The sequence below is a fragment of the Chlamydotis macqueenii genome, chromosome 7 (assembly GCF_036417535.1).
Source record: "Chlamydotis macqueenii isolate bChlMac1 chromosome 7, bChlMac1.mat, whole genome shotgun sequence".
NCBI lineage: Eukaryota > Metazoa > Chordata > Aves > Otidiformes > Otididae > Chlamydotis > Chlamydotis macqueenii.
Genome location: NC_141562.1, coordinates 13660582 through 13686932, shown reverse-complemented (window position 1 = coordinate 13686932; position 26351 = coordinate 13660582). Strand labels below are relative to the sequence as shown.

At 49.6% G+C, this 26351-nt stretch overlaps 1 protein-coding gene across 8 annotated transcripts in view; it reads right to left on the bottom strand.

Moving 5' to 3' along the window:
- The window catches only part of COL13A1 (collagen type XIII alpha 1 chain), a 57242-nt gene extending 31190 nt beyond the window's left edge, over positions 1-26052 (bottom strand). For 6 of the 8 annotated variants that reach the window (XM_086751742.1, XM_086751744.1, XM_086751748.1 and 3 more), the window contains exons 1-15: positions 26032-26052; positions 23477-23512; positions 22846-22872; positions 21117-21167; positions 17280-17315; positions 15784-15810; positions 14895-14921; positions 13768-13794; positions 13632-13658; positions 13315-13341; positions 11167-11223; positions 5569-5685; positions 5030-5071; positions 4151-4177; positions 3403-3438 (exon numbers count right to left, since the gene is read on the bottom strand). In XM_086751742.1, coding sequence (XP_086607868.1) covers positions 3403-3438; positions 4151-4177; positions 5030-5071; positions 5569-5685; positions 11167-11223; positions 13315-13341; positions 13632-13658; positions 13768-13794; positions 14895-14921; positions 15784-15810; positions 17280-17315; positions 21117-21167; positions 22846-22872; positions 23477-23497 — 549 coding nt within the window. In that variant the 5' untranslated portion in view covers positions 23498-23512; positions 26032-26052. The remainder of the gene's footprint in view (positions 1-3402; positions 3439-4150; positions 4178-5029; positions 5072-5568; positions 5686-11166; positions 11224-13314; positions 13342-13631; positions 13659-13767; positions 13795-14894; positions 14922-15783; positions 15811-17279; positions 17316-21116; positions 21168-22845; positions 22873-23476; positions 23513-26031) is intronic. The other 2 variants (XM_086751746.1, XM_086751743.1) reach the window with 2 other exon arrangements.
- Positions 26053-26351: the final 299 nt, after the last annotated feature.

The following is a 26351-nucleotide window of genomic DNA, read 5'->3' as shown; positions in this document are numbered from 1 at the left end:
CTGCTTTCTTCTCCACTCTGTACGAAGTGGGATGAACAAGGGCCCAAGTAGTGAAAGCACGTCTCCAGGGTCACCCTGAGCCATTGATCTCTAACACAGAGCAGGGCAGGCTCTCGCCTGTGGATGACCCTGAGCCATCACTGGAAGACTCGGAGACTTCCCTTTTGGCAGAGCCCATATCAAGGGCTGCTTAGTCCTTGTACGTAGATGCAGAGGAGGTGTCTGCTAGAAATGAAACATGGTGTATAAGCAGGGCTGGAGCACAGCTTCTTCCAGCCTTTTTTCCCACCCAGGCCACGCTCCAACTTCAGTCCTCCAGTTCAGCTTAACAGGAAAGCACCTGGCTGTTGAGATAGCAGCAAACAAACTCCTAGCCCTCAAAACACATTCATTCTGGGTGCAATTATACCTTCATTTACACTGGCGCAAACTGGAAGCGATTCCTTTGTGCTTGATGGAATTGCAGTGATCTGAAGATGGACACGGGGGAACCTTTGGACTTTACCTGCACCACAGTGCTCCTGAGGAGGTGGTGCTTTCTTGTAGGAAGAGAATTGCTGCTGTGCTATTCAACTATTAACCCAGAGCCTGCATTCCCAAAGAACATTTATTTCAACTCAGTGTAATACCTCCATGTTAAGTTCTGAAGGGGCCTTTTCTCCCTTCAAATAGTAATCCACCCAGATGGAAAAAATATAGGAAGTGTAAACGCTGCACGATGAATGAGATGCATACCGCACGCTAAATACTTGAGATGCATGTGTCACTGCTAACGCCTTTCAAAAGATTACAGGACCAGGCTTTTCTCATGATGTTTAAAATGTGTGGCATGACACCGTATGCTCCGACTGTCATGAACACTTGCCAATGTTGTAATGTTTTAAGCACAGTCTAACATTGAGTAATACACTTTAAATATATGGGTACAGTAAATTTCAGTCAAATAGATAACATCTGGGCACAGACCCATATGAGCCTGTAAAAAGTGTCCAGAAACAGACAGAAAAGCCTGCTGCCAAACCTCAGCCTGAGTTGCAGAGTTTGAGTGGATTTGATGCGTCAGCTAACCAGATTTTATGAGGAAACCCCAACCTAGCCCATCAAATGGAGAGATGTAACAAATCCTTAACAAGCTTCATAGTCAGAGAAATGCCTTTGGTAAGAAACGAATTCCACCAAATGGATAAAGGCTGCTTTGATTGCCTGAGCTTGGAGAGTCTGCCTGCGGTTCATCAGAGCACAGATGTGCACTCCATTAAACACCCCACAGAGCTCTCTCAGACCCAACTTCCTCTTACAGCCCACCAGCCCAAGGAGCAGTATCCCCCAGGTGATCTACCGTGGTAGAAAGCCGTATTTCTCATGCCTACCTTTATGCCAGCATCCCCTTTTTCACCCTGCCCAGCAGAGGAGAGAGAGAGGAAACAGAGAGAGGGACAGTGAACATAAAGAGAAATCGCGCAAGCAGTACAGTCATAACAGCGAGGGCCAAAGAGAACGTGTCTGAAAGAGGGAGCGTGCAATAAATGCAAGCCCAGGCCTCCAGAGAGAACTGGCTCCTGATAGTAACATGGTTCCAGCCTGAGCAGTGGCTGCAGCCCACCCCTCCCTGGGAACGCAAGGCAGTTTACGTCGCTGGAGTGGATGCCGGAGGTCGCCCATACTGATGCTTTCCTACCTGTTTTGGGTGTGGACAAACTAGCAAACCGTTTCATGGACCAGAGCATCCTCATTCTCCCAGCCTTAATGCAAAAGCCTCTAAAGGACGGGTCCATTTTATTCTTTAACGCGGGCCTGTGCAGGACTGCACCTGGCCCTGATTCAGGACAGCAGGCAATCACTCTGGCCAAAAATTGCCCAGGCCCTTTACACAGGAGCAAGGTTTTCTGTTTACATGGCTTACACCAGGCTCTAGAGAACTGCCTCCAGCCCCTGACCCTCCCTATTCCTTTGGCACATTTCTAGGCGTGGGTGCCACTTATCTGCCCTTGGGAGAGGGCCCCATTGACTCTCGGTGTAAGGGTTACCTTGGGGCCAGTAGCTCCAGGGAGGCCATGTGCACCGGGCAGGCCTGACTCGCCCACCTCACCCTGAGGAAGAGAGGAAAGAAAACAGAGGAAGAAGCAAACACAGCGAGCAGCAAGAAAAGGAGCCTGTGGGTTGCCTGAAAGGCCAGCAAAGATGTGAGAGGCATGTCCCACACAGAGATGCCCACCTCACACCAACCTACCAACTGGGTCTCTCTGGGAGAGGAGCACTGAGCATCAGGAAAGACATTCAGGGTGCGAAACGTATGGATTGAAGGGAACGGTCCCACAATCCTATATCAGAGCTAACACCTTTGCTCAACTCTTCGCACTCTTTTCCCTTTCCCCTGACCCACCCACCAGGGAGGATTTTCTCCCCTACTTTCATCCGTTCCTTCCACCTTTCCCAGAGAAAGGTCATAACCTTGGGCTCATTCCTCCGAGATCAGCGCAGGCTCTTTGCTTGGTAAGTAAATTAGCCAGACAAGTTATTTCATGTAAGAGGAACTCATAGGAGAGGCCCTCGCTGTGAGGTCGTTGCAGAGACCCTCTCACCACTGCTGAGAGCCGCCCGCCCAGCGCACACACAACAGGATGGGCTCTTAATGGAAAAACCGACGGTTCACTGGAAGAGGAGGCAATAAATTGTGTCTGTCTGCAGGAGTGGGCTGTGGTCCGTAGGGGCTATAATTTCCCCTTCCTGACATAAAAAAAACTTCTCAGTTTATACAGAACTAATTAAAAAGCTCTCAGGTCTTGCCATTTTGCTCGCAGAGCACCCATAAAGCAACATGGAGATAAGAGGGGACACAGGACTCCCGCCTCCTGGGAACATTCGCCTTCCCCTTCTCCAGCTGACATCTCCTTAGCAGTATCTCTCGATTCCCTCTCTCCCCTTTGATCTTCCTTTGTGTCTTTCCCCTGTCCCTCTTTCTGTCTCTACACCCTCTGGGCGTGACAACCCTGCCACTAATTAGCTGCTTCTGAAGACATTCGGGCATTGCCTTTTAACCTGGAGCAGCATCCACTCCTTCCTGCTTTATTCCAGAGAGCAATATGCAGCCAGGGATTTGGCTCCTTCCAGCCTCCTGTTCAGGTCTGGATGCACAAGAGGTGTATTTCAGCCTGGAAGCGGGTGTAGAGAGGCACACCGGCAGGTAGACATCTTCACCATAGTTACTGGAGAGCTATGTCTCCGGATCCAACCTCTCCTTCCACAGGTGACAGCAGGGGATCTGCAGGTCTGTCGCAGCCCCGCGTCCAGCGGGAGCAGAGCTTGGCAGAGGGCTCCAGAGGAGTCCACAGATTTGCAGCCATGATCACACAAGGCAGTGCACCTTAAATCATTCAACAATATTGGAGATCCCCTTCTTACCTTTCTGCCAGGGTATCCCTGAATCCCAGTGTCTCCCTGCAAAAGGCAAAAAGACAAAAGAAAGTGAGGGTTGGCCTGAGAAGGACAAATCCCTGCCCTTTCCCTGGGGAGATGCTGGGATGGAAGGGCATTCCATGGAGAAAATTCACCTTTTGCTCAGAGTGACTCCAAATCCCTAAGCCCTCAAAACCCATGGGTCACCAGCAGACTGAGTCCCAGCAGGAAAGGTGCAATATGCACCAGCAGCTGCATAACTCACACCGGCTCCGTGTTCCAGCTCTGCCTTTCCCATCTCCTCACCCTGGCTAAACATCTCAAAAACAAATGGGGGTGGGTGGCTGCAGCTGAAAAACAACAACAACCACCCCCTTGCTCACATTTTGGCAAGTGAATAAATGGGGAACTGTGGTGGAGTTAACAATAGCATTGCAAAATCAGTTCCTGAAGCGCTGGTAAATGCTTTGAGAGTGGAAGAAGCCAATAAAGCTGTGTGTGGCAAAGAATTTTGCAAGAGGGGCTGATGGGCCGTGCCTTGTTGTCAAGATGCAACTCAGACATGTCGCCCGAACAAAACCCATGAGTCAGCACACGGGCCAGACCCTGAGCTGGGTTAGAAATCTTTCTCAGCTGTTTGATGTAACCTCCTTTTCCCCTCCTCCACCCGCTAAAATGGACACGCCTCTCCTTGCCCAGAGCATCCACCTCTGTTTACCACTTTGCTCCCTCTGAGCGAGGCGAGACGTCTCACCTTTGGTCCAGGAGGCCCAGGTAAGCCCTGTAGATAAAATCAAAACAGACACTGGAGTTGGCACATGTAGACAACATTACATAGACCGCAGGGTGATGGGAGATACTGACTTCTTTGGTTTGAAATGCCACCTTACAGAGATGGTTGGTGCTGGGAAGCTCAAACATCCCCGGTCTATTCTTCATGTAGATTAATGCTGTCTTAACCCACACACCCAAATAAGTTCATGCCCCCAGCACTCCATCCCCTCAGGCCTGGTCTCGCTGAACCTGGAGACCAAAAAGCTGCTTTGCCTTACGCACTGTGCTCCAGAATCTTTTCTGTTTTTCTGGCTTTGCTTGGGAAACTTGTTCCCAGCCCACTGCGCAGCTCTAGAGTAAATCAGGCATTTGCAGCTTCCTCTGACAAGCTAAATGGGGAGAATATATTAACAAACAAACCACTTGTGGTTTTTAATGAGAAATAACCAAACAATTTACCTGATATTAACCATGAAACATCTTGAATTATGTGTGTATGTAAATATAAATAAACAAAATATCCATACGGGAGCTGCCTTCCTGATGTGAGCAGGCAGGAGAAAACGAGTCTAGATCTGCTCTGATGCCTGTACTACCCTTGATGTCTCCTGCTTGTGGCAATTCAAATGTTTAGTCAGCACATCTTTGGCTCCTCAAACCTCAAAGAGACACGAGGATGCTGGCAGGACACCAGACCCCTCTTACCCTGCGTGGAGAGGTGCTCTTGCCTCAGGGGATCTGCTTGTCCTGCTAGCAGGCCTTGAAAACTCTTGGAAATGGAAATTCCTTTCTTGCTGCAGGGCCAGCGTGCCACGTTTCTCCCATAGCTCTCAGAACAGAGCTGGTTTCCGGTACTCACCTTTCCATCTTTGCCAGGTTTCCCAGGTTCTCCCGCTCTGCCCTGGTGCAAAAGAGAGGCACATTAACAGGATTTTCTGCCCCGTTCCCTGCCGTTTAGCAATGGCATTATTTTAAATCGTGCTTCTGATTTTGCCCTTCTTGGCTTCTTGCTACCAGCCTAAGAACAGGACAGGAACAGGACTTCAAAGGGGTCGCAGGGATTCTTATCAGTCAGGTTTCTGCTGTAAACAGGACAATTACACCCCACATGTTACTTCCACCCCACGTCCGTCTGCAGAGGCTGAGGAGAAGGAAATTGGCCTGGTGTCACCCGCTCACACGTGCGTGTCCAGATAGCAACAGCGCAGGGTGCACACCTCTGCCTTCCCTACTGCTCCCCCTCCTTCCTGGGAACTCCTTCCTCCCCACACATCCACGTCCCATGCAAATCTCCTGTCTGTGATTATCTTGGCTTCAGAAGAGGCAACAAAGCCTGGAGGGAACTGTCCGCACCCAATGAAAAGAGGAAGCAGAAAGCTTTTTTGTTACTGCACTTACAGGCGGCCCAATTGGCCCGGGCTGTCCTGGGGTTCCTTCAGGTCCTGCTGGTCCAGCAGGCCCTGGTGGGCCAGGGGGCCCCGGAGGACCCTGGATTCCAGCTTGTCCTTGTTCACCCTGAGGTTCATTAAATCAAGAGGTTATCAACAGGCAGAGCAAACCCTTCACACCACCACCCCTCCAGGGCCCAAGGCAGGTCAGCCTGGCTGAAGCAGAAGACGTAGAAGCAAGTCTCAGGTTAGTGGCGGGAGTGGTTTCCAAGAGTGAGGTGGAGCCCCACTGAGGATGGCTGAGGAGCCAGCACCCTACTGTTTGCAAAGACACCTGAGATCACCTCGTCAGAGCTCTCTTTAAAAGGCATCTACAGATGACCGGGCAGCCCAAAGAGTTCTTTTTCTTCATTGAGTCAGTCAAGCACAATCTATATGTCAAGGACCAACATCTCCTGAGCTTCTCAGGAGGCTTTCCAAAGCACTTGACAGTCATATGCAAAGCAAAGTATCCCATGACCACACTGGCACTTCCAGGCAGAGCCACGCTGTCTTACCTCAGCCTGTTTTTTCCCCCTGTACTATATTTATTGGACAACACTCCCTCTCTTTTGCCAAGGACCAAAAGTAGAAACTCCACAAAACCAAAAGAAAATAACACGATCATCATGGCATTTCTGGAGCCCGCCCAAAGCAGGCCTATGTACGCCAGGCAGAGCCTGTTTTTGTAAGATTTAACAAGCTAGTGCGTGCAGAACCACCTGCCATTTTAAGCTCTCTGAACGAAGCCGTTTCAGCCGGTTCCTCCCCAGGCCCCTCAGTAGCCATTCGGCGGCTGTGGCTCATGCCTCAGCAATGTCATCTGGCCCGAAGGACCTGGACTTGGGACCAAGCAGCGCCGAGGAGACAGTGGGTTGGAAGCGCCGCGTTTGAATACCAGACTGCTGATATATAATTGATGAATCCAGCAAACTCCTAAGGCACCGTGGCACCCACGCTAAGAGTCTCATGTGCTCCCCTCCCATTCCCCCTCCCTAGATAAAATATCACGACAGCCTACTGCTAGCGACCCAGTTTAAATTTGGAAACTCTCCTTGGTGGATCCACAGGAAGCTAGAAATCAAACATGGTTGTTTTTCAATTATAAATCAATGGGCGTGCAGTTGGGTTTCTGCTGCATTTATCTTCTCTACAGCCTTATACGCTGCTACCGGGTAAAACCAAGTCTGCTCTCACAGACTTGAATGTGCAGGAGAACGCAAAAAATCTCTCCCTTACATGTGTTCCTACCAAGCGTGCTGTTTATCCTGGCTGCCTTCAGTAAAACATGCAGATACAAGGATGTTTGCTTTATTTAGAATGATAAATGAAAGTAATAAGCTGCAAATTTCATCCCTTCTGCCATGAGCTCTATTTAAAAGCTAATTTCCAACATGCAGGCCAGGCTCACGGGAAGTTCAGTCATGTGTCGAGCAAGGGCCGCCGCCTCGCCGCCCGACCCACAGCCCATGCTGGGAAGCCTGCTGCGCCAGGCGGGGAAGGTGCCTTCTCTTGTCCCCATTTTGAAAGTGGATCCTGGCTCACCCTGTAGTCCACACAAGGGGACACAGGATCCTTCCCGAGCTTCCCTGTCCTCCATACTCAGTGCTATTCAACCGTCCTGTAAAATGTCTCATAGCTTTTAAATTTGGAAGAGGATTTGGATCCAACAAAGACGAGAGGTTTGGAGGATGCTGAAGTCTATTTCTAGATTTCTTCTTGCCCTGACCGCTCAGCCCATCTTCAGAGACTTCCCTCCCATTGCATCTTACCATGGGTAAGCCTACCCCAACCATGGGTGCACGAAAGGGCGCAGGCATCTTACAGCACCCCCACCACGGGTGCACCATGGGAAGGCAAAGGGGGCTTTGCCTGTCTCCCTTTGCCTCGCTTTATTCCCACCTCAGCTGCACTCTGTCACCCCAGTCCTTGCTCCACATTCAGGGCACTAAAATGCAGCACGGTGCTGGGAATGGGCGCTTGCACCCCAGCAGGGGATGGGGAGAGAAGGAGCCCTGCCCCAGTGTGGGGAGCGGCTGGAAGGAGCTCACCCAAACCCCTGTTTGCGTTGCCTTCGCTTTGCTGCCGTGGGCAGAGCGTGCTATGTCTAAAGGAGGGCCCGTCCATGCAGATCCCTAAACATCCAAAACATTACTACCACACCATTGCAGTCTTGTTAATGCGCCCGGTGCAAAAAAGACCCCCACAGATCTAACTGGACAGTAAGCGGATACAGTAAGTTGGAGATCAGGTGTCATTTTCATCAGCTGTCATTCTGTATTTTTAGCCGTTGACTGGCGCTATTTTTCAGTTCTTTCAAACACCAGTTAGCCACCCTGACTGTGCCCCAGTCAGGGGCTGAGCCTCCTAACAAGAGGCCCTTGGGCAAGGCGCTCTTGCTGATGTGCTTGGAGGCAGCAGCAGGATTTTCCTCTCTGAGGCGCTGGCGCTAACATTTCTTTTGCAGCCTCACATTTTTTCTTAGTATTCATACGTTGGACTCCTGGAATTGCCTGGCGCTGGCAGATCCGTAGGAGTGAATTACACTTTGTTGCACTTAGAGAATGAATACAGCCACAGCAAAACCGATCACGGCAAAATTCTCCGGTGAAGTTCGCCTCTGGGGACAGAGGGAATTTGCAGCCCTGGCTGACGACAGGACGTGGGGCAGCTATTCAAGTTTCCCACTTCATCCTGGATACTTCAGCTTTCAAAGCCTTCCCAAGAGGTCAGTCCTTGGCCTGGCTCTCCAGATCATCACTTTGAAGGGCAACCAGTGCAAGCCGTGGGGCTTTGTGCGGTGCGAAGGCTGAATCAATAGAAACTGAATTGAGAGCAGGGGCTCAAGCGAAAAGGTCAGAATTTTGCCAGCACGGGGCAAAGACCAGGCACCTCGTGGTAACGGCCTGTATGGCAGACCGCAGGTCCCCGCTAATATCCGACTGTCTAGACAGGCAGCGGGGTGACAAAATCCAGCCACTTATTAGAGGGTGCCGGGCACACTCCAGCGGGGTAATTACAGCTGTTTGTCCACATGGGAAAGTTAATCCCAACTGATGGAACGAAGGAGCTTAAAGTGGGCTCGTTAAAACCACATGAACTCCGGCTACGGACACTCTTATTCAGTATTCCTACGTCCATAATTCATTTTATGAATTCATTCCCAAAATAAACCAAACTAAACAGGAATTACGGCCCTGGAAACCAAAATAAATGTGTTTACACAAAGATTTAATGCAATTTAATGAAACCATTATAAGAGCTTATTTAAACACATTTCCCCAAGTGTCTCAGACTAGACCAACCCTTAGAAGAAGCGGTTGCCTATTCATTCATCGCAGTTAAATTTCACAGACATGAGCTGCATTTCAGCAAAAGGTTTCTAACCTCTTCTGGAGACTGAATATGCAGGAACTGACTCCTTAAGGTAGGAGACTGCTTGTCAACAGTCCAGAGAACAGTTTCATGGCCCATTTCTTCTAGTTTAAAAAACTGGCTTCTTTTTTAGCCACATTATCACATCAAAGATTTCCTCTGCTTCCAAGAAAAATCCCTCAGCTCTGCCCAAACCTCTTGGAAACCCCTCTGTAGGGGAAGAAAGACAGGTAGCAAGCTGATTAATCGCAAGCGTCGGGGTAGGCTTAGAAGCAGGCAACGAGGAGAAGTCTACCTGGAAAGTGCGTCTCTTTATGACCGGAGGTGGAGCCAGCCGCACTGAATTGAGGAGAGGCAACAGCTGAAGAAGATCAAACCGGAAGGTCGCGGGGCAAAGGAGGCCATTAGGGCACCCAGAGTCAGAGAGCAGCCAGGGGAGAGAACAGAGAAGGGAACAGAGAAATTGCCGTGAAAAGAAACCCCCATGTGAGAGCCACGCACGGAGGGCGCGTGGCACGGGTACCTGCCGGCAGACCTCTGAGCTCCTGCGCGCCGTGCGTCGCTCACTTGTAACGTGCCAGCCCTGGCAGATGCAGGGTGGCCGCTCGCCAACCCGATGCTCCCACCACACAGAGCTTTTACCGCTTTCTCTACTTGGAAATAAAACTTACCCAGGGGATTTTTGACTCAGCTCCGCTGCTCTCCTCAGGCAGTATTTATTGCAAGACATCCCCCCACCGGCTCTGCTAAGCTCTCCAGTGACAGGACTGTTTCTCTTAATTTCTCATCATCAGATTTGAGGTAGCTATCAAAATGCCAATTTTCTCCAAGTTTTCCAAATACGGTTTCCTATTTTTTTCCATCTTCCTTTACAAGAAACACCGTATCTCCAAGCCTCACCCTTCCTCAGCTTGTAGAAGGGAGTGGAGAGAGGCTAGCTGGGGTCAGCTGCGGACTTCACAGCCAGTGACCAGACCCTGGTGTCGTTCGCTTAGCTGCGCAGACACAGCCATCGTGGCCAAGGGAGAAACGAGACCTTGGTGCCTCTGAGCCCTGAGCAGGGTATTGCCGTGGGAGCCTGAGCTTTGCTTTTCCTTGTTTAACGGTAACATCAGCCTCTGACTGCTTATAGCCAGGAATGCTGCCCTAGGGCACAAAGCTGACCCGGACACACAGAAATCAAATGCACTAAAGCTCAGGAGCATTTGTTCATCCTTCTGCTGTATCCAGTTTCCACTTGCACGCATGCTGCTGTCAGCCTGGCACCCACCGTGCCGGCTCCAGGCCCAGGAATGCTCCTCTGGCCTGATCCACTTTCCTGTTCCTATCAGTCTTCCACTGAAGCTGCTCTTGATTTACACGGGCAGAAGAGAAAGAGGCTTTTCTGTGCCCAGGCATAAAAATGTGCCCCTGTGTGCAGTGTTTCCCCACGCGAGCTGTGCGCTGAGATCTGAGAGGTCTGCCCACAGGTCTCCCACCACAGTCACCGGTACAGATCCAAACAGCGCACTTTAATTCCTTTAACCATTGTTCTTCATGTCTGCAGCAAAAGAGAGCATCCAGTTCTGTTGCAAAGTGAAGCGGCAACCCAATACTGCATCGTCAACACCTTGTGATCACCCGGTTCTGTTTGAACGCACTGATCCAGCCAGCCACAAGCTATCACAACAAAAGCGGTACTGCTGGAAAATCAGCAGGGCTGATTTCACCCGAGGGAAATAATTTTATTTCTAAAAGACAGTGCAGGAGACCCCATAGCTCAGGAGAGCACTCAGGAGCGCGCCGATCTTCTCAAGGCGGGTGTTGCTGTAAATCCCCACGCTCCCATGCTAGCTGTGCCTGGCACGTCTGTACGAGTGACCCAGGCCCAGCTGAGCTGGCTTCGCCTGGCTCCTCAAGTGCCAAAGCGTATCTGAAATACTATGCAGCCTACAGGAAAGCAGAGGAAGGATGCTAGGAAGGATAAGAAAGGAAAATGAGGGAAGCAGTCCTGAACACAGAGGAGGGACAAGATCCAGCGATGGATTCAGGTGCAGCTAGGAGAGTCTAGAGGAGAAACCTAAAGCTTCTTCCACCCTGCCCCCTTTGTGTCCCAGTGGCACGTGTCTTTTTCAGAAGGCAGCATGCAATATTGGGTCCACATCCTCGTGCCTTTGCATCAGAACTGGGCCCCGTCGGACTGTTACCCACAAACCTTTAGCGTAAGGATCTGGTTAGAGCGCAGGGCTGCAAGGGTGGTACTTAGGTATTCCTAGGGGACAGTGAAGACACACGACACAAACAGGGTCAGTGAGACACACGGCATTTCTGAGAGCAGACAGAGCATGGCTGGTCCCCCTCTTCCCTGAGCTGGGTGCCCTTCCCAGGGTGGCACTTTGGAGCAGCTCGAACAGCCGGCTCACACCGAATGGGGAGCCCCATGCCCAGGCTCGTCCCCCACAGCAGTGCAGGCCATAGAGATTCATACAGAAAAAAAATAGGAAATTACTACACAAGCCAAGACATACATTCTAACCTTACCTTTCCTTCCTAAGAAAACAAAGATGAAACAAAACTGAAACAACATCCCTGGTTTTTCAGGATGTTGTTTTTCATTTCCTCACCCAGACCATCTGACAAAGGACCTTGGCAACCAGTAAAGCAAGAAAAAAATTGCAATTCAGTCAGATGTGTAGCATTTTTACATTAAGGCTCATCCTAAATTTAATTTTGGGAGGAAGAGAGGGAACTGCACCTCTGTTGGCTGATTTACACCTGTGACCAGACCCTTCGGGACAGCCCACCCTTGAGCTAGTCTGAGGAGAGTCACCCTTCCCGTGAGCATGGCTCTGCCTTGGAACGACTCACGGGTTTTTTTTAAAACATTGAGCTTGCTGCCTCATGAGACCAGGAGTACTTCCATGAGAGCCAAGGAAACGCTGCCAGGCTTTGCTGGGATGCGAGGCTTCGCACCAGCCCTTTCCCCACTGTCACAGCCCTGTGGTAGGGTCACCTACAACCCCGACCCACCAAACCAGCGTGCCTTTGTCCCCAGGACTGAGCCCAGGCTACTCCCACCGATGCACAATCTGCTTCCTCGTTTCCCACTGCTGCCAGGGGTCCTGCCGCTGCTTTTCACCTTGAGCACTGAGGACAGTCAAAGCCGAGGGCTGTAACGGGAACCCAGGACACCTCTCGGGTGAACGCTGCTGATCGCTCCTTTTTGACATAACAATCTAGTGAGCCGCCTCGCCTAAATAAACACAGCTGACCGGCTATTATTGTACCGGGACTGGCACATACCGATGGCCCCCTTCTCCCTCGCTGCCAGCCCAGCTCTGTCCCCTGCCTCTGCTGCACAGAGCATCCGGGGGCCTGCTCCCTCCGGGCCAGGGACCAGAGCCCAGCTAATTGTCCAGAGGCCCGTCAAAAATAAACAGAAAGCCCTTAAGCCTGTCTCCCTGTACACCCAGATTACAAATTCCAGCCACTTCATATGATGTCGTTCCAACGCATTTCCAGTGGATTTTCAGCACTCCAGTTGTTTTTAGAGCTGGTTCAATTTTACCCCTGTAATCCTCTCAAACCCCATGATGTTCTCTCTCCTCTCTTGGCTGCAGTACATGCCAGCCAGGCCAGGATGAAAAGGCAAGTGGAGCAACATCCTGGCTTTCATTAAACGGATGCTGGCATCACCCCTCGCTTCTCCACCTCTTCTTTGCAGGCACAAAGCCCATGAGGCCGGGAGATCGGCATGGAGACCAGCTCAGCAGGGACCAGCCAGATGACTGTGGCCAGGGGTAGTCAGGGTGACTTTTGAGCAGGGAGCACAACCCTTCCCCTTGTCTCTATGCAGGGCTGAGGCCAGCACAAGGGAGGAGAAGAAGGGAGGAACGATGACAGAGTTTCCCCAAGATCTGCAAACCCCACATTGCTCCTAGCCACGCAACCGCAGCGGAGGCTGTGGAAGCGGGATGGAGCTGATCCAGCAGCACAAGGTGTGAGTGGGCGACCTCTACTCCTCCAGAAACTCCAGGTTTTGCTGGGTTTTGGGGAGAGGACACCGACCTTCCTCGCTCCAGCACGGAGCATGGGAGGGCCTCCAGGAAGCGGCAATGACAGCATTTAGCTAGAGGTCAGCCTCGGTGGGCAGGAACAGACCGGAGAACCAACATCCCTCCTGGAAAACCTTATCTGCTGCTTTTCTGTGAAACACATCAATCAGCCGAGCGCTGCCCTCGGGGCCCCGATGACGTATCTTGTTAATGGAATGATCTATATTTCCAACAAAAAGCCATTCAAACGAAGGAGGATTAACATGCAGGAAGGCACGGGACAGACGATAATAACGCTAATGACTTACCCTGTGCGGGTACTCTGCACACTGACCCTGTGAAAGAAGGGGATTAAAAGGAAAGAGTTTAAACTACGAACAGAGAGGACCAAAATAGACACAGGGGGTCAGACGCAGAAGGTGTAAGTCACTGACTATATTGAATTCAGTGCAACTATGCCAATTTGCACCCAACAAGCACCCTGCCTCCTGTCCCCTATCCCCAGAACCCTCTGGTTTTGCTGTATTTCTCAGCCAAAGTCAGACTGAGTAGCACCAAGCCCATTGAGTCCCTTCCCTGCTCATTTTTTACATTTAATTTTCAACACGTCTCCCATTAAAATTACCTTTTCTCCTTTTTGTCCTGGGTGTCCCTATAAAAGAAAAGTGATCAAAAAAAGCCCTCGGTAAATTAAGGAGTTCAGTGCACGCAAGGGGAAAGGGATGAGGAGGAGGTGCGATGGCAAGAGATGGGATACTTACGGGTTGTCCCCTGGGACCTGCAGCACCCTTTAAAGAAACACATTGTCGTGAATTCGAGATGGATTCCCGTTTACAGCAATAAGAAGACAAAAAACTCTCAGCATATGGAGTAGGTAGAAACTCAGCTTTTAAAAGCAATTGTGGAGACAAGTCCCCAAGAGAGATCTGGGTTCCCTTTGTTACTCTGGAGGAGTGAAAATGCACACATGTTCTGGCTGCACTGCGGGGGGGAATTATGAAAAGGCGAGGAGAAAAATCATGAGGAAAACACACCCTTATTGTTCCCAGGACCTCAGTTGACAGCACATCTCCTCAGCCGACGCACTGGGATGGAACCAGAAGCAGCCAGGGCTGAAGCCTGAGCTGCAACTGCCTGAGCTGGGATTGTGCAACAGGGGGATGCCAGCTCACCCCTCTGCTGAGAAGCAGGGAGGGGGAAACCTTCAACATGTGGTTGCCAGAGGATTATACTGACACTTAGGCTCAAAAAAACAGAATTAGCAGAAGAAAACATTCAGCATTTCAGTGAGCAAAGGTGACTACAGAGCTGCTAGCCTGGCATACTTGGGGACTTCATCACCAGACATGTCAAGAGGAACAAGACAGCCTTTGGGTTTCCATCAAGTGCAGCCTAAGTTTACAATTTTCAACCAAAAGCATTTTAGTACGACGCAGATATGAAACAGAGCTTCAAGAGGGGAAAGACAGACATTTAATAAAAAAAAAAATATGCTTTTTGTTGTTGTTGTTAGGTAAGTTGAAAGCTGCCAGATGGATTTTCAGAAATCTTTCCATCAACTTTTACTTCTGCTATGAGGCCAGCCACGAAAAATGTCAGCTCCCAGAGTATATTTAAAGAACATAATTGCTAACTGCAAGGAAAACATATTCCGTGCATAACTAGAGAGTTGCTGTTGTGACATGATGGATCTGATAGCCATAATGTAAAAATTACAGGCGTGCATCCCAGCGCTGCTATTACGAAGTTACAGAATTAGGGACACAGCTAGCGCATTAGCTGAACTAAGATTGCTACCCTGCCTACGAGCTCTTTTCCAGCTGAGGGGCAACGTCATTTCAAACCAACCCATCACCCACAGACAAACATATATTTATTTTTTTTTTACCATCTCCCCCTTCTGTCCAGGATGACCCTGCAAAAGAAAGAACACGTGCATCAGCTTTGGCCACCGCAGTCTCTAGAAGATGTTGGCTTAACCCATTTGCCCCTTGCCTTTGGAGGTGCCCGCAGTTACTGCACCTTGGCAAGGGAGACGCAACACCGTGCACGTGGAGCTTTGCTCACACCCCTAACAGGACACTGCTTCCTGCTACCCAAAACGCTGAGAACAAAGCTCTGGAGGATAAATATGGGGTGCAAAGGCTCTGCGGGGCATGGCTGGGACATGGTTAAGCCCCTCCTTGGGCTGGCAGAGCAGCTTCAGCTGAGTGCAGTACCAGAGAGACACTGCTGGGTCTCTCTTGAGGGTGTGATGTTTCTCGTGGCAAAAACAGGGTCCTGCTGTAGGAAATGACCCTCTAAGGACAGCGTGGAGGTCTTTAGGGTCCTTTCCTCGTCACTGCAACTCTTTGCAGCACAGCAGCAAAGAGAAAGAAGCTGTTGGGTTGTCTTCAACTACAGCTGTCGGCTGTCTAAGGCAGAGGGCTGGTGCCTAGGGGACCTGCTCCATCTGTCAGATTTGGGGCAGGAGTGCCTGCTAAGGCTTTCCCTGCAGCAGCCAGGCTGTCGCACTTGGGAAGTGCTATTTTCTAGATTTGCCTAGAAAAGAAGCAGCCACACTCTGCCTTCTCTCATCTCCTGACTCCTGCATCTCCCCCAAGGCATCTGTGGTGTCCTCCTGCCTGCCAGCCTTCTAATTTTCTTTTAATCCACGCATGTGCGTGACATTGCAAAATAATCCTCTAAAAAACATACCCTATAGCAGGCAGGCTGGCAGGACAGTGGGACCTAGCAGGAGGCAAGGCAGAAAGTCTTGAGAGAAGCTGTTTGCTTACCGGTTTGCCGTCCAAGCCAATGGGCCCCTGAAATAAAAAAAAGGAGACATGATGAGAAATGCTTTCACTACAATGTCTATCTGCCCCCGTGAGCACTACGTGTCACAAAATTGCATGGACTGGGGAAAAGATGCAGAGGTGAGACCCAGCAAGTCCCTGGCCCACGGGGTACCAGCCCAGCTTCCCGATTTCTTCTGCAGGGACCTGCTCCCTGTCAGCCCATTTCAGCAGCAACACTGGACACCAGGAGGGAAGGGAAGGGAGGAGGGACTCAACAGGCAATTTGCAAAAAACCCTCAGCATTTAAAATCTTGCAGAGTCCTGTAAATTAATTGAAAATCAACAGTTTTCTCAAGCCTTTGATTTAAAAAGGCACCCACCTTTGGGGGAAAAGGAAGTTTTGCAAACGATACAATAATAAAAGCATCCCAGGGAAGAGGTGACATACAGCTCGGCAGCATTTTGAAGGTACTATTTGATGAGAAACAGGCTCGGTAGAGCGCTGTCCCACCCGGCACTTTCTCATGAGCTGGGCTGATTTGTTTTCTGCTCCTCCGAAAGCCAAAGACCGCAAAGGCCTGGAGAGATCTGCTTCTGCTCAGCCCAGGGGCAGCTCACAGCCCCCCTTTTCGCAAAGGGCAGAGCCGAAGAGCCCGAGCAGACGGCTTGGAGGCTGTGAGTTCCTCCTGTTTTCCAGGTGTGAGAGCCTCCCCCGCAGACCTGCTCTGGCGCATCGCGTGTCCTGCAGCAGCAGCTGAGCTGCCTGGCGGGAGCAGGGATGCGGGGGGTGTTTGTGTTTGCCTTTGTCTTCCTAGTCGTCCAGGATAAATGCATAAAAATAAATAGCAACTATTCAAGTTCTCCAGCAGCCTCGATGCTTCAGAGAGAGTTGCCAGCAACTCTAGGACTGAAATGAAATTTGCTTTGTCCTCTCCTGGGCTTGTTTTCTGTTCCCTTGTCCACCTCTAGCAGTGCTGGAGAATCCCCCCTCATGCTTTCTGTCCTTTCCCTTTAGCATGACCAGGGCGTTCAGCCTGGCATGGTCCCCAGCAGACTCACACCACACCGGGCCCCATTTGGATCACAGGCGCTCGCTATTGCAATATCACCTACAGGCTCAATTAAGGTTGGAATTTCACCTACCTAGGGGTTATTTTCTTTGTTTCGGGGTATTTCTAAGGATGGTTTTCTTTTACTGAACAGATTTGGCTTCAACTATGTTATTTTAACACTTGGTTTTTTTTTTTTTAAACTAATTTCCTTTTGGAGTTGTGTGGTTTGTGTTGTTTTTTTTGTTGGTTTTTTTTTCCCTAAGTATCATTTAAAAGAAAAAAAAAAAAAAAGGAAGAAAAAAAAACAAAGAAAAAATTACTTTTTCCAGTGATATCAGATCAGGTCTTTGGTTTCAGCCAAAAATTATGAGATACAGCGAGCACTAGCGACACTTCCTAGTAATATTGCACACCCATACCTCATAAATTAGCAGTTACACTTACCGGGAATCCAGGAAAACCTCTTGTTCCAGGCTGTCCCTAGGAAGGATGGAACGGAGACAGCAGTTTAGAGGAACTGAAGTGGACTTTAACTGACCCTTAGTCCTCTCTATGGAGCCTTTCTTCCAGCCTCTGCCCATTTATCCTGCGACTCTCTGAAGAGTTACCCAAGACCCAATTCCCCTCCAAGGGGAAAGCATCTTGGGAAGGATGGGAAATCTCTCATCCCCACTCCAATTTGTACAGGGCCAAGAACATGCTGGAGCAGGTCCAGTTTGGACTGCAAGCAGTTTCCTTGAAGTTTCTACATTAATTAAATGGGTGTCCCTAGCCCATACACCAGGCTTTTGGAGTATATTCCAGAGGCTGAGCTCATTTTATGGCAATTCTTGCTGCCATAAACCGGAGGCGTTTAATGCAGGGTGCTGCTCTGTGCAATACAAACCGTGCAGGTCACTGGTGTCTAAATACAGCCATCCCTCTTTTCCTCCTCCCCTAATCTCATGTCCCAGGGCATTCATTTTCCTCACAAATAATTCTGGAGAAGAGATGATTTTTTTTTTCTTTTTTTTTTTTTTTTTTTCCTCCAAGAGCTAAATGAAAAAGAAGAGTTAGGTAGTGCGATGAAAGGAACATGAGCACCAAGTCCTTTCCTCCATCTCTTTCTGGCTAGCCAGCACTGGCTGCCAGTTTGGGATCAGGTACAGCAAACATTGGCTTGGGATGTGTTTGGCAGCTTCTTCATCGCCTACCTAAAAACTCTGAGAAAAAAAAAAAAAAAAAAAAAAAAAAAAAGAAAATGTCCTGGCTGTTAATTTTCCATAGTTCTTCAGTTTCTGGTACCCATGGCATCCCAACTCACAGTGACTCTAGATTTGTGGGTGTCCAGTAAAGATACCATTTACTTAATGATTTTTTTTAATGTCAATTTCTGAAAAATGTGTGAGCCAAGTCAGGAAGCAATGTGGATCAGACTTCAGCAGATCTGGAAGCACACCCATGTAGATGGAAAGAGCAGGATGAGGTAAATCCTGTACCATGCTCATTGAGCGACCACTGCGGCATCTTGCCTGCCCTGAAAGCCGTGTTACGATGCCAAAAATCCCAGGTTTCTTCTCATGCTTCGTTTTGGGGAAGAAAATGCTTTCCTAGGCAATTTGAGATGCCGTGACTGGACTGTTTCAGTCCCACCATCATTTCCTAGGGAAGAGCTGGGTATAAACAAGGGTTCAATTCTGAAAAGAAATGCACATGGGTGCATCTCTGCCTTAGAGCAATCGCATGTGGTGCCCAGAGAAGGAAAGGAGAGGATGGCCATGCTGGGCTGCAAGGCTGAGGTTTGCCACAGTGCAGCAATGCCGATCCCTTGGGAGAGAACTCAGAACCACGCTGGCAGGGAAAATCTGCACCTTCAGGTTGCATCTCCTCCAGCCTCCCTCTACCTGCAGAGAGACTCGGTGAAGATCTGGCCTTTCAGAGACAGGGCTAGATAACATCTTTGCAGAGTCTGAGAGATGCCCCTACCACAAAATGCCTTGCGTTGTGCTGAACAGTTGTGTTTTTATACACAATGCTAGCAGGACCTAATCCCATTTGCACTGTTTTCTCAGTTCTGCAAAGCTGAACTTGGTCAGCTTTGCTTTGCAAGATACATATAAAACCAGCTGGTCTTGTTGGCCAGCGACCAGGAGGGAAGATAGGCTATAAATTAAAGGATCTGTCCACCGCTGGTTTCTGAAAAGGCAAGAATCAAGGAGAGCCTAGCCACAATTCATTAATTTTGGTTCCCTGTTGGACACCTCCCTGGACAAGAAGTGCTAAAAAAAGAATTAGGGAGAAAACCTGGAAATTGTGCAATTTGGCTTCCTCTGTAGACTACAGACTGCTGCCTCTTTCTCCTTGGAGGACGGCAGAGTGATTTGCATGGTATCAGGCCAAAACAACAGTTCAGCAGTGAGCAATTCCAAGAGACTGTTTTTGTTGGGTGACTGTTTTTCCTTGTCTTTTTTAAGATGTTGATCGTATGAAGTATGCAATCCCAGAAGCTGCCAAATCATGGAGACCGTCTGTTTCTGCCACTATCGGTGCACTGTCCCTCTCCGGCCAGAAGTGAAGCAGCTCTGAGCTCTAGCGAAAACTTTAACCTCCAAACAAAAATCTGGAAACTATTTGTCATCCCACATCTTTCCGAGTGGCCCCTTGGCCGGGGTTTCCGTGTTTGTCTTCAGTGCTCAGCCATCCTTTTGACCTATCACCAGCTCCCCAGGAAACTGGATCATCTTCACAGTAGGCTTTGGGGGTGGAAGTGTGGAGTTGTGCCAGTACTGGCACCTCAGGGCTTTGACCAGGGTAGACAAAAGCCCATTTTAGATATCATTTGCCATCAAAGTTTTCTGCTGCTTTGGAGACGTGATGTGTTCTGCACTCTCCCAAACAGCAGCAAAGGCAATGAGGCAAAGCAGCAGCACCAAAGCAGACATTTTAAATTGTCCTACAGACCAGGCGCGTGTCCTTCAAAAAACCAGTGGTGCCTGTCTCTGTGACAGCAACTGATGGCTTTTCTTTCCAATTACTATAACCACACTATCCAAAAGGCTGAGAGCTACAGCCTGTGAGAAACAGCAAAAGTGATGGGGCATTTACCCTCCAAAATCTGCTGCTTGTGGAGCAGGTTGGTCTTGCTCAGAGCCTGGCATTGAGAGACCTGCCAGCCTTTCCTTCTCACCTGGTCACGCGGCCAGGGAATGTCTGCTGGGTATAAAATACTTGGGGAGACCTGTTTGTGTGGTGGGCTTCGGTTCTGTCACTTCTCAAACACCAGCGTGCCAGGCAGGTGGGCCTGGGAACTGACAAAGCTGTTTCTTATTAGAAACACTTATCTTAGGGCTTTTGGAAAGTTAATTGGAAAGCCAGATGTAGCCAAGTATTAGCACTGCCTAGGTCTCTCTCACTTGACCTCCACTGTGAAACAAAAGTTGCCAGCGGCCCATCCTCTCTGCAGGTCAAGGACGGTGCTCTTCACAGATTAATCAAAATCGGAAGTGCCCACAGAGGGGGAGAGAATTGAGTCTCCGGGTCTTTTTTCATGGAAATCTCCGGTGAAGGCTGTGCAGGGATGGAGTGGGGAGGACCGGCTGCATCTGCACAAAAGCAGAGGCTTGATGGCTGAACCACAGCACAAGAAACATCCAGCGTTTAGGGCACGTAAATGCTCCAAGCCCTTCAGGTTGGCCTTTTTTTGACCCTGTCCTTGCAAAAAGCTTTGGCTGACTCATTGCACCTTGCAGGGACACTTTTGCTGGAAGAGGGTGAAAAATCTTGCCTGCGCTTTTCTTGGCTCCCCAGCCAGCTAAGGGACTTTCCAGATTTCCAAGATTTTGGGTGCTTGACAAGGACCTCTGAACAACTCTGAACTACCCGTCTTTGTGAGTTTCCCAGTCACCGCCTTCGCTCTGATCTTGCTCTTCTGCAAAATCAGGAGGTTTGTCCTCCGCTAATGAAACCAAAGGGGGAGATCAGTCAGACAAAGGGCATATTTTCTCCAAAAGCAGTAGCGCTAGTCCTGTTGCAAGAAGGAAATATGCTTCTTCCTTTTAAACCCAGGAATATGGTTTCCTTGCAAGGGAAGGCTTCCTCATTTGTTCTGCAGCATGAGCTGTAATTTCATTATATATAGTATATAATAGCAGTATAAAACCCAGCCTGGCTCAGCATGGGAACCACATTATACAGGGTTTTTGCCTCTCCAGCTGATGCTGTGTCTTACCACCCCTCCTAAATCTTCCCCTGCAACTGGCCCACATCCTGCATCAGTCAAAAATAGAGAGAAAGGCCACTTACTGGTGGACCGCGGGGCCCGATGATAGACATGCCTGCTTCTCCTGGAGCACCCTGCAGAGAGACAAGGGAGAGGAAAAAGAGTGAGAAAAGGAGGAGAGGAAAACACAGAGACAATTACATTTCTGTCAAGACTGGGGTTAAATGAGGGTGCTCAAGGTATGAGACCTCCAGAGCTTATGGGGCAGCTGCTATTTTGGCCTTCTGCAGCTCTTTCCCTGCACTTTGGGAGAAAAGATGTTGTTTGGAGCTACTCAGACAGGCCAGAGAATGGAAGCTGCACAGCAAGGAGAATTATAAAGACATAAAACACTTTCTGGCAAAACAGAGGTTCTGCCCCATTACAAATGTGAAAGATGGCCTGAAACCCTTGCTGTTTCCTTCCTGCAGGTCCAGGAGAACCATGTCCCTCAAAAGAGAGAAAACAAGAAAGGATGTGCTGGGGTCCGGGGAAATGGGAGCTGCAGGCAGCTCACTGGCTGCCTCCAGAAATGCCTCGCTTCTGTGCTTCTCAAGCTCAGTTGGGATGTGGATAAAAACAGCAAAGTCCTCACTGGAAAAGAAAACAGCTGCCTCTCCAGCTCCTAGCCACCCACGACGTGCGATGGGCAGGACGTGTTCCTGTCTTTGGAAAACATGGTGTATTCCAGAAGTGCCCAAGGCTGGGGAGCCTTGGGATGGAGCATCCCATAAACCAAGCAGCCTGTGAGCAAGCAGAGCTCTCTGCAAAACAAAGCTGGGGCCTTCCAGGGACCTGGGACTCTCACGGAGGGCTTTGGAGAAGTATGGGCAATTAAGAGTAATTTTCCCCTTGTTTGTTTGTATCTATCTGCTGTTCGTTCATGTTGAAAGCTCCGGCCAGAAAGAAATGCAAGGACACGCAGAGAAAAAGCAGAGTGGTTTCAGGCAGTAAAACCTTGGTCTGTTAGATAATGTTGGTTGGCTCCAATGAGCAAGCAGAAGCTCAAGGAAGGAGAATCTCTGTCCTACCTTGTCCCCTCCTTGCAGTTTCTCCCTCTGTCTCCTACAGCAAGGAGCAAATGGGCCTGGTGTGGCAGTGTCCTACATAGGTGATCCCCCTACCAGGTGAATATTCACCCCTTTCCTAGTTTCTACACATTGTTATTCAGTTATTCACACCCCCCAAACACCTCCATCCCACTGTTCTTGCGAGCGGGAGGTACCCACAGCTCTAGGGAAAATACACTAACGCTTTGTGTCAAACGCTTTGAAACAAGGGGGTCAGTGGTAGGATGCTTTGCAAACCACAGCTTCTTTGGAGGCACAAAACACCAGTTTGCTGCATGGCAAACAGTTTGGGCGATAGCGTCCCACAGACTTAAACTACACCATCAGTTTTCCTTAGGAGGAAGAGGTCCCACCATGTCAAAAACAGGAGCGTGCCGTGCCATTTTCTTCCTTGCTATGGCTTGTGCTGGGGATCAGGCTCACCTGGGAGGCAGAGGGGAGCTGCGGGTTGATTACGGCAAGTGGAGCTGCCAGCGGGGAAGAAACTCGATGGGTAAAACCCAGGAAGCTTGAGGGGAGCCCTACCTGTGCCTGCTTGCTCTTAACACAGTTAGTAAATTGTCATAAAAAAAAAAAAAAAACGCAGCGTCTTCAGAGGCTGAGTGGCCTGGAAGGAATTTGGGAGATAAACTCCCACTGCCGGGGAAGTGAGGGGGTGGAGGAGGACAGTTGGGATGCAATGGCCTGCAAGAAGCCTACTCACCTTCTCTCCAGGTTGCCCTTTTAGTCCCTGGGTCAGTGGCAGCCATCACAGCCACATGCAAGAGGGTGCAGGGGAGAAAGAGAGAGAGACACAAACACAGGCGTCAGCGGCAAAGGCACGCTCCCCCGCCCCAAAACCTCGGCTGTGGGGCTGGGATGAATAGGGTGGCCTGAGCTCCTGCCCCAGCCCTCTTCCCCATCCTCACTCTGGGAGCAGCTCCAAAATACAGCGCTCAGCCAGGCACGGGATGCCCCACCTTGTTCAGGGCAGGGTTATTTGGAAGGGGCAGCTGCCGGTGGCAGGCAGGGGTGCATGTTAGCAAGCCCACGGTTAGCAAGCCCAGCTGGCGCGTGAGGTGGCAGCAGGAGGCACCAAACCAAGGCGAGGGATGCTGAACCAGAGGAGGGTCTGAGCAACACGGCACAGGAGATGGAAACACCCCTGTCACGTATGCGGTTTGCAGGGCTGGCCGCTATGCTGCCACTAGGAGATCCTCTCAGGTATGGGGCTCAGGGAGGGTGGCTTTTCTCAGGCTGACACCCACCTAGGGTCACCCTGAAAGCCTCCCCAACATCTTGAGGGTTGGAACAGGATGGAGAGGACAAGGCACATGCAAGAGGTTTCGACTTACCGGCCGCCCAGGGATCCCCATCGCACCTTTGTCTCCCTGGTAATTAAGGCAAAATCAGAGGTGATTGGAAACCGGCCAAAAGCAAGGTTATGAAACACCACAAATGAGCTGTGCCACAGACGCAGCTTTGTGCTGCACTGCAAGTGTCCAGGGATTTTGAGAGAGGGAGAAAGCAAGTTAGAGAGGAAAGTGTGTTTGCATGTGCCCAGACCTGTCTTTAAGAACATGTGTAAGCCACCGGTTTGCTTGTGCGTACGACAAACCAGCACATCTCACAACAGAAATGACATATGGCGATTCAGGCAGCAAACGACGGGCAAGAGTTTTCAGCCTAACAAAGTATAATCTCAATTTCCAACACTTCATAAAATCCGGGTCCTGGGAACTGGTTTCCTGCAGTAGCCAACTGTCACATTTGTCTCTTTCTTTACCAGAGTCATCTGGGTGTTAGCTATTTATTTATAGAGTTATCACTTTAAAACAGGATTCTCTTAGGCTTGAAAATACGGTCCTGTCCAGAAGCAAGAGAAAAATGTGAGAAAACAAGCTGACACAGGAAAAAGCACGTCTGGAAGAAGACATATGAGCAGCTGTGTTCAGTGTCCTCTACCCCTTTGAGATACTTCCCAGTGCACTGTCAGGGCGTGAACGATCCTAACAGTGGTTTGGGGAACGGCTTTGGGTCAGGCGACACTGAACAGAGCTTCGTAAACACATAAACACAAGACCAGTGGCAATTTTCTTCAGCCACTTACCTACAAGGCAGTTTTTCTGCCTCTTATAGTTAAATTAAAAACAAAACAAAAACAACATCCTCTGCATTCCTGGTCACACAAACTGAAGGCTGTGTGGATTTGGAAGATAGCAGCTGATTGCTGAAAGGATCTTGATGATCACGGTCATGTAGTTTTTGCTCTATATGTTGCAAAAATAACATGATAATAATCTCTCTGTTCCGTTTCCAGCAATGTTTGGGGTTTCCATATGTAAAACAGTGTCCCCCCTGCCTGTGGCTGTAGACACAAACCTGGTTTTCTGGTTTCTGCAGCTGGAGACACCAGCCCATTGGTGCCACCTCTTTGCACCTTCTTCCAATGTATATGAACACAGCCCGAAATCTTTGGAAGGGGATTCACTCTATTTTTTTTTTTTGCGGGGTGCACACAGAGGTTCCTTTGGCCATGCATCCCAAACTCAAATGTTATTGTCTGGCATCAAACGGTTACCTGGTGAAAGCTTAGCCGCTTCCCTTGGCAGAGCTGGGGGGCTGTTTCGTGTTGAGGGCATTTTTTTTTTCCATGCAGCACATGTCTTGACAAATTGAAAAGCAACATACGCTTTGCAAAAGCATCCCTCGCAGATGGATGAAATGCTAAACAGCTGCTTGATGCAGTTGATCCATTTTGTAGATGATATATTATGGTGAACTGCTTTCTTCTAGGGTTTTAGGTGGGTTCTCAGTCCCACTAACATTTGCCTATCTCCGTGTGCTGGCAGCGAGCAAAACTCCCAGTGTCAGCATCTTGCCCTGGGATTACTTTGTGGCTGCTGGAGAACATAATGCTGAGTTTTCCTGTGCTTTTAGCCCCTTAAATGCTGCTTGCCTCCAGAGCTGAGCTCCGTCACGGTTTGAGGTAAAAGCTCGTTCTATTTCTCCTGACCCTGCTGTGGCTGGTGCCCGAGCAGGAAGAGCCCAAGGTCAGGGCTGAGCTGCGTCTGGTCTCCAGCAATTACCTGGTGTCAGAGTGGTACGTGGCAGCACCGCGCCTGGCATGCGACTGCGCAGCATTACAGCCCTCCAAGCAATAACAGCGAAGAGGGAGCTCCCGGTAGGACAGCAAATAAATGCCAGATGTTTGTAAGGAAAGGTTGTCTGCGACAGGGAGCCAGGAAAGAGCACTTCGCTGGTTACAGAGTCATGCGAAGCTGCCTGCGAGCTGCCACACTGGAGCTAGAGGTGCACAAAAGGCAACAAGCAGCCTCTGTCCCCAGTCAGGGGGAGAGCCAAGCAGCACGATTTGCATTTCGTTCATTTGGAAACTGCCTGTTATGGCTGTTGTAGTCTCTAGGTGAGCAGCAGCCCCAGGAGCAGGGAGCCAGCGCCAGGAAAGCACACAGCTGTAACCCCGAAACCCACGCTCCTTTCTCACTCATGACTATCCACCTCAGACGCAGATATTGTCATTATGGACTTTTCCATTTGTCCCAGAGTGACTTAGGCCTTTTAAATCCTGCTGCAATTAGCAAGCCTCATCAGCAAGTATACTGCACTTCTTCAGCCAGACCGTCAAGTGACAAAGGCATCTTCAGCAGTGTTTCCCACATGCAAGAGGGTTCATGGGGATTATATTATCCTTAAGTTTGGTCCTACAAAGCTCCTGTGGTCCCTGTTCTGCTATGAGCCATGTCCTGTTTGCAATATGCTCTTCTTCCACATCAGGTTTGCTAGGCAAGATCACTACCTTCTCTCAGTTTGCAAACCCCGAAGGCCTGCTGAAAGTAGCGCCAGAGAGTACAAGGGAAGAAAAAAAAGAAAGAAATAATTAAGTATTTACCTGGAGCCCTGGTTTTCCTGTAGGGCCCTGAAAGAGAATACACAGAAAAGACGAAAGTTAGCTTCAAATTCTGAAGGGAGGGCTTGACACAGAGACAAAATCACATGTAAGGGTTTAGGAAATGGAATGGTTAAAAATCTCTCCTCAGCTCCTTGACCATCAGCTCTGATTGCTTCGGTTTCCTAATCTCCTGTTTGTGAAGTTCTCTCTCCTTTCGGCATGGCTCTACCCACAGCTCTCCGCACGGGCTCTGAAGGTATCTGCAAGTCCATGGAGAACGAGCTAATTACAGGGCTCTGACTTTCTTCCTTAGTTTCCAT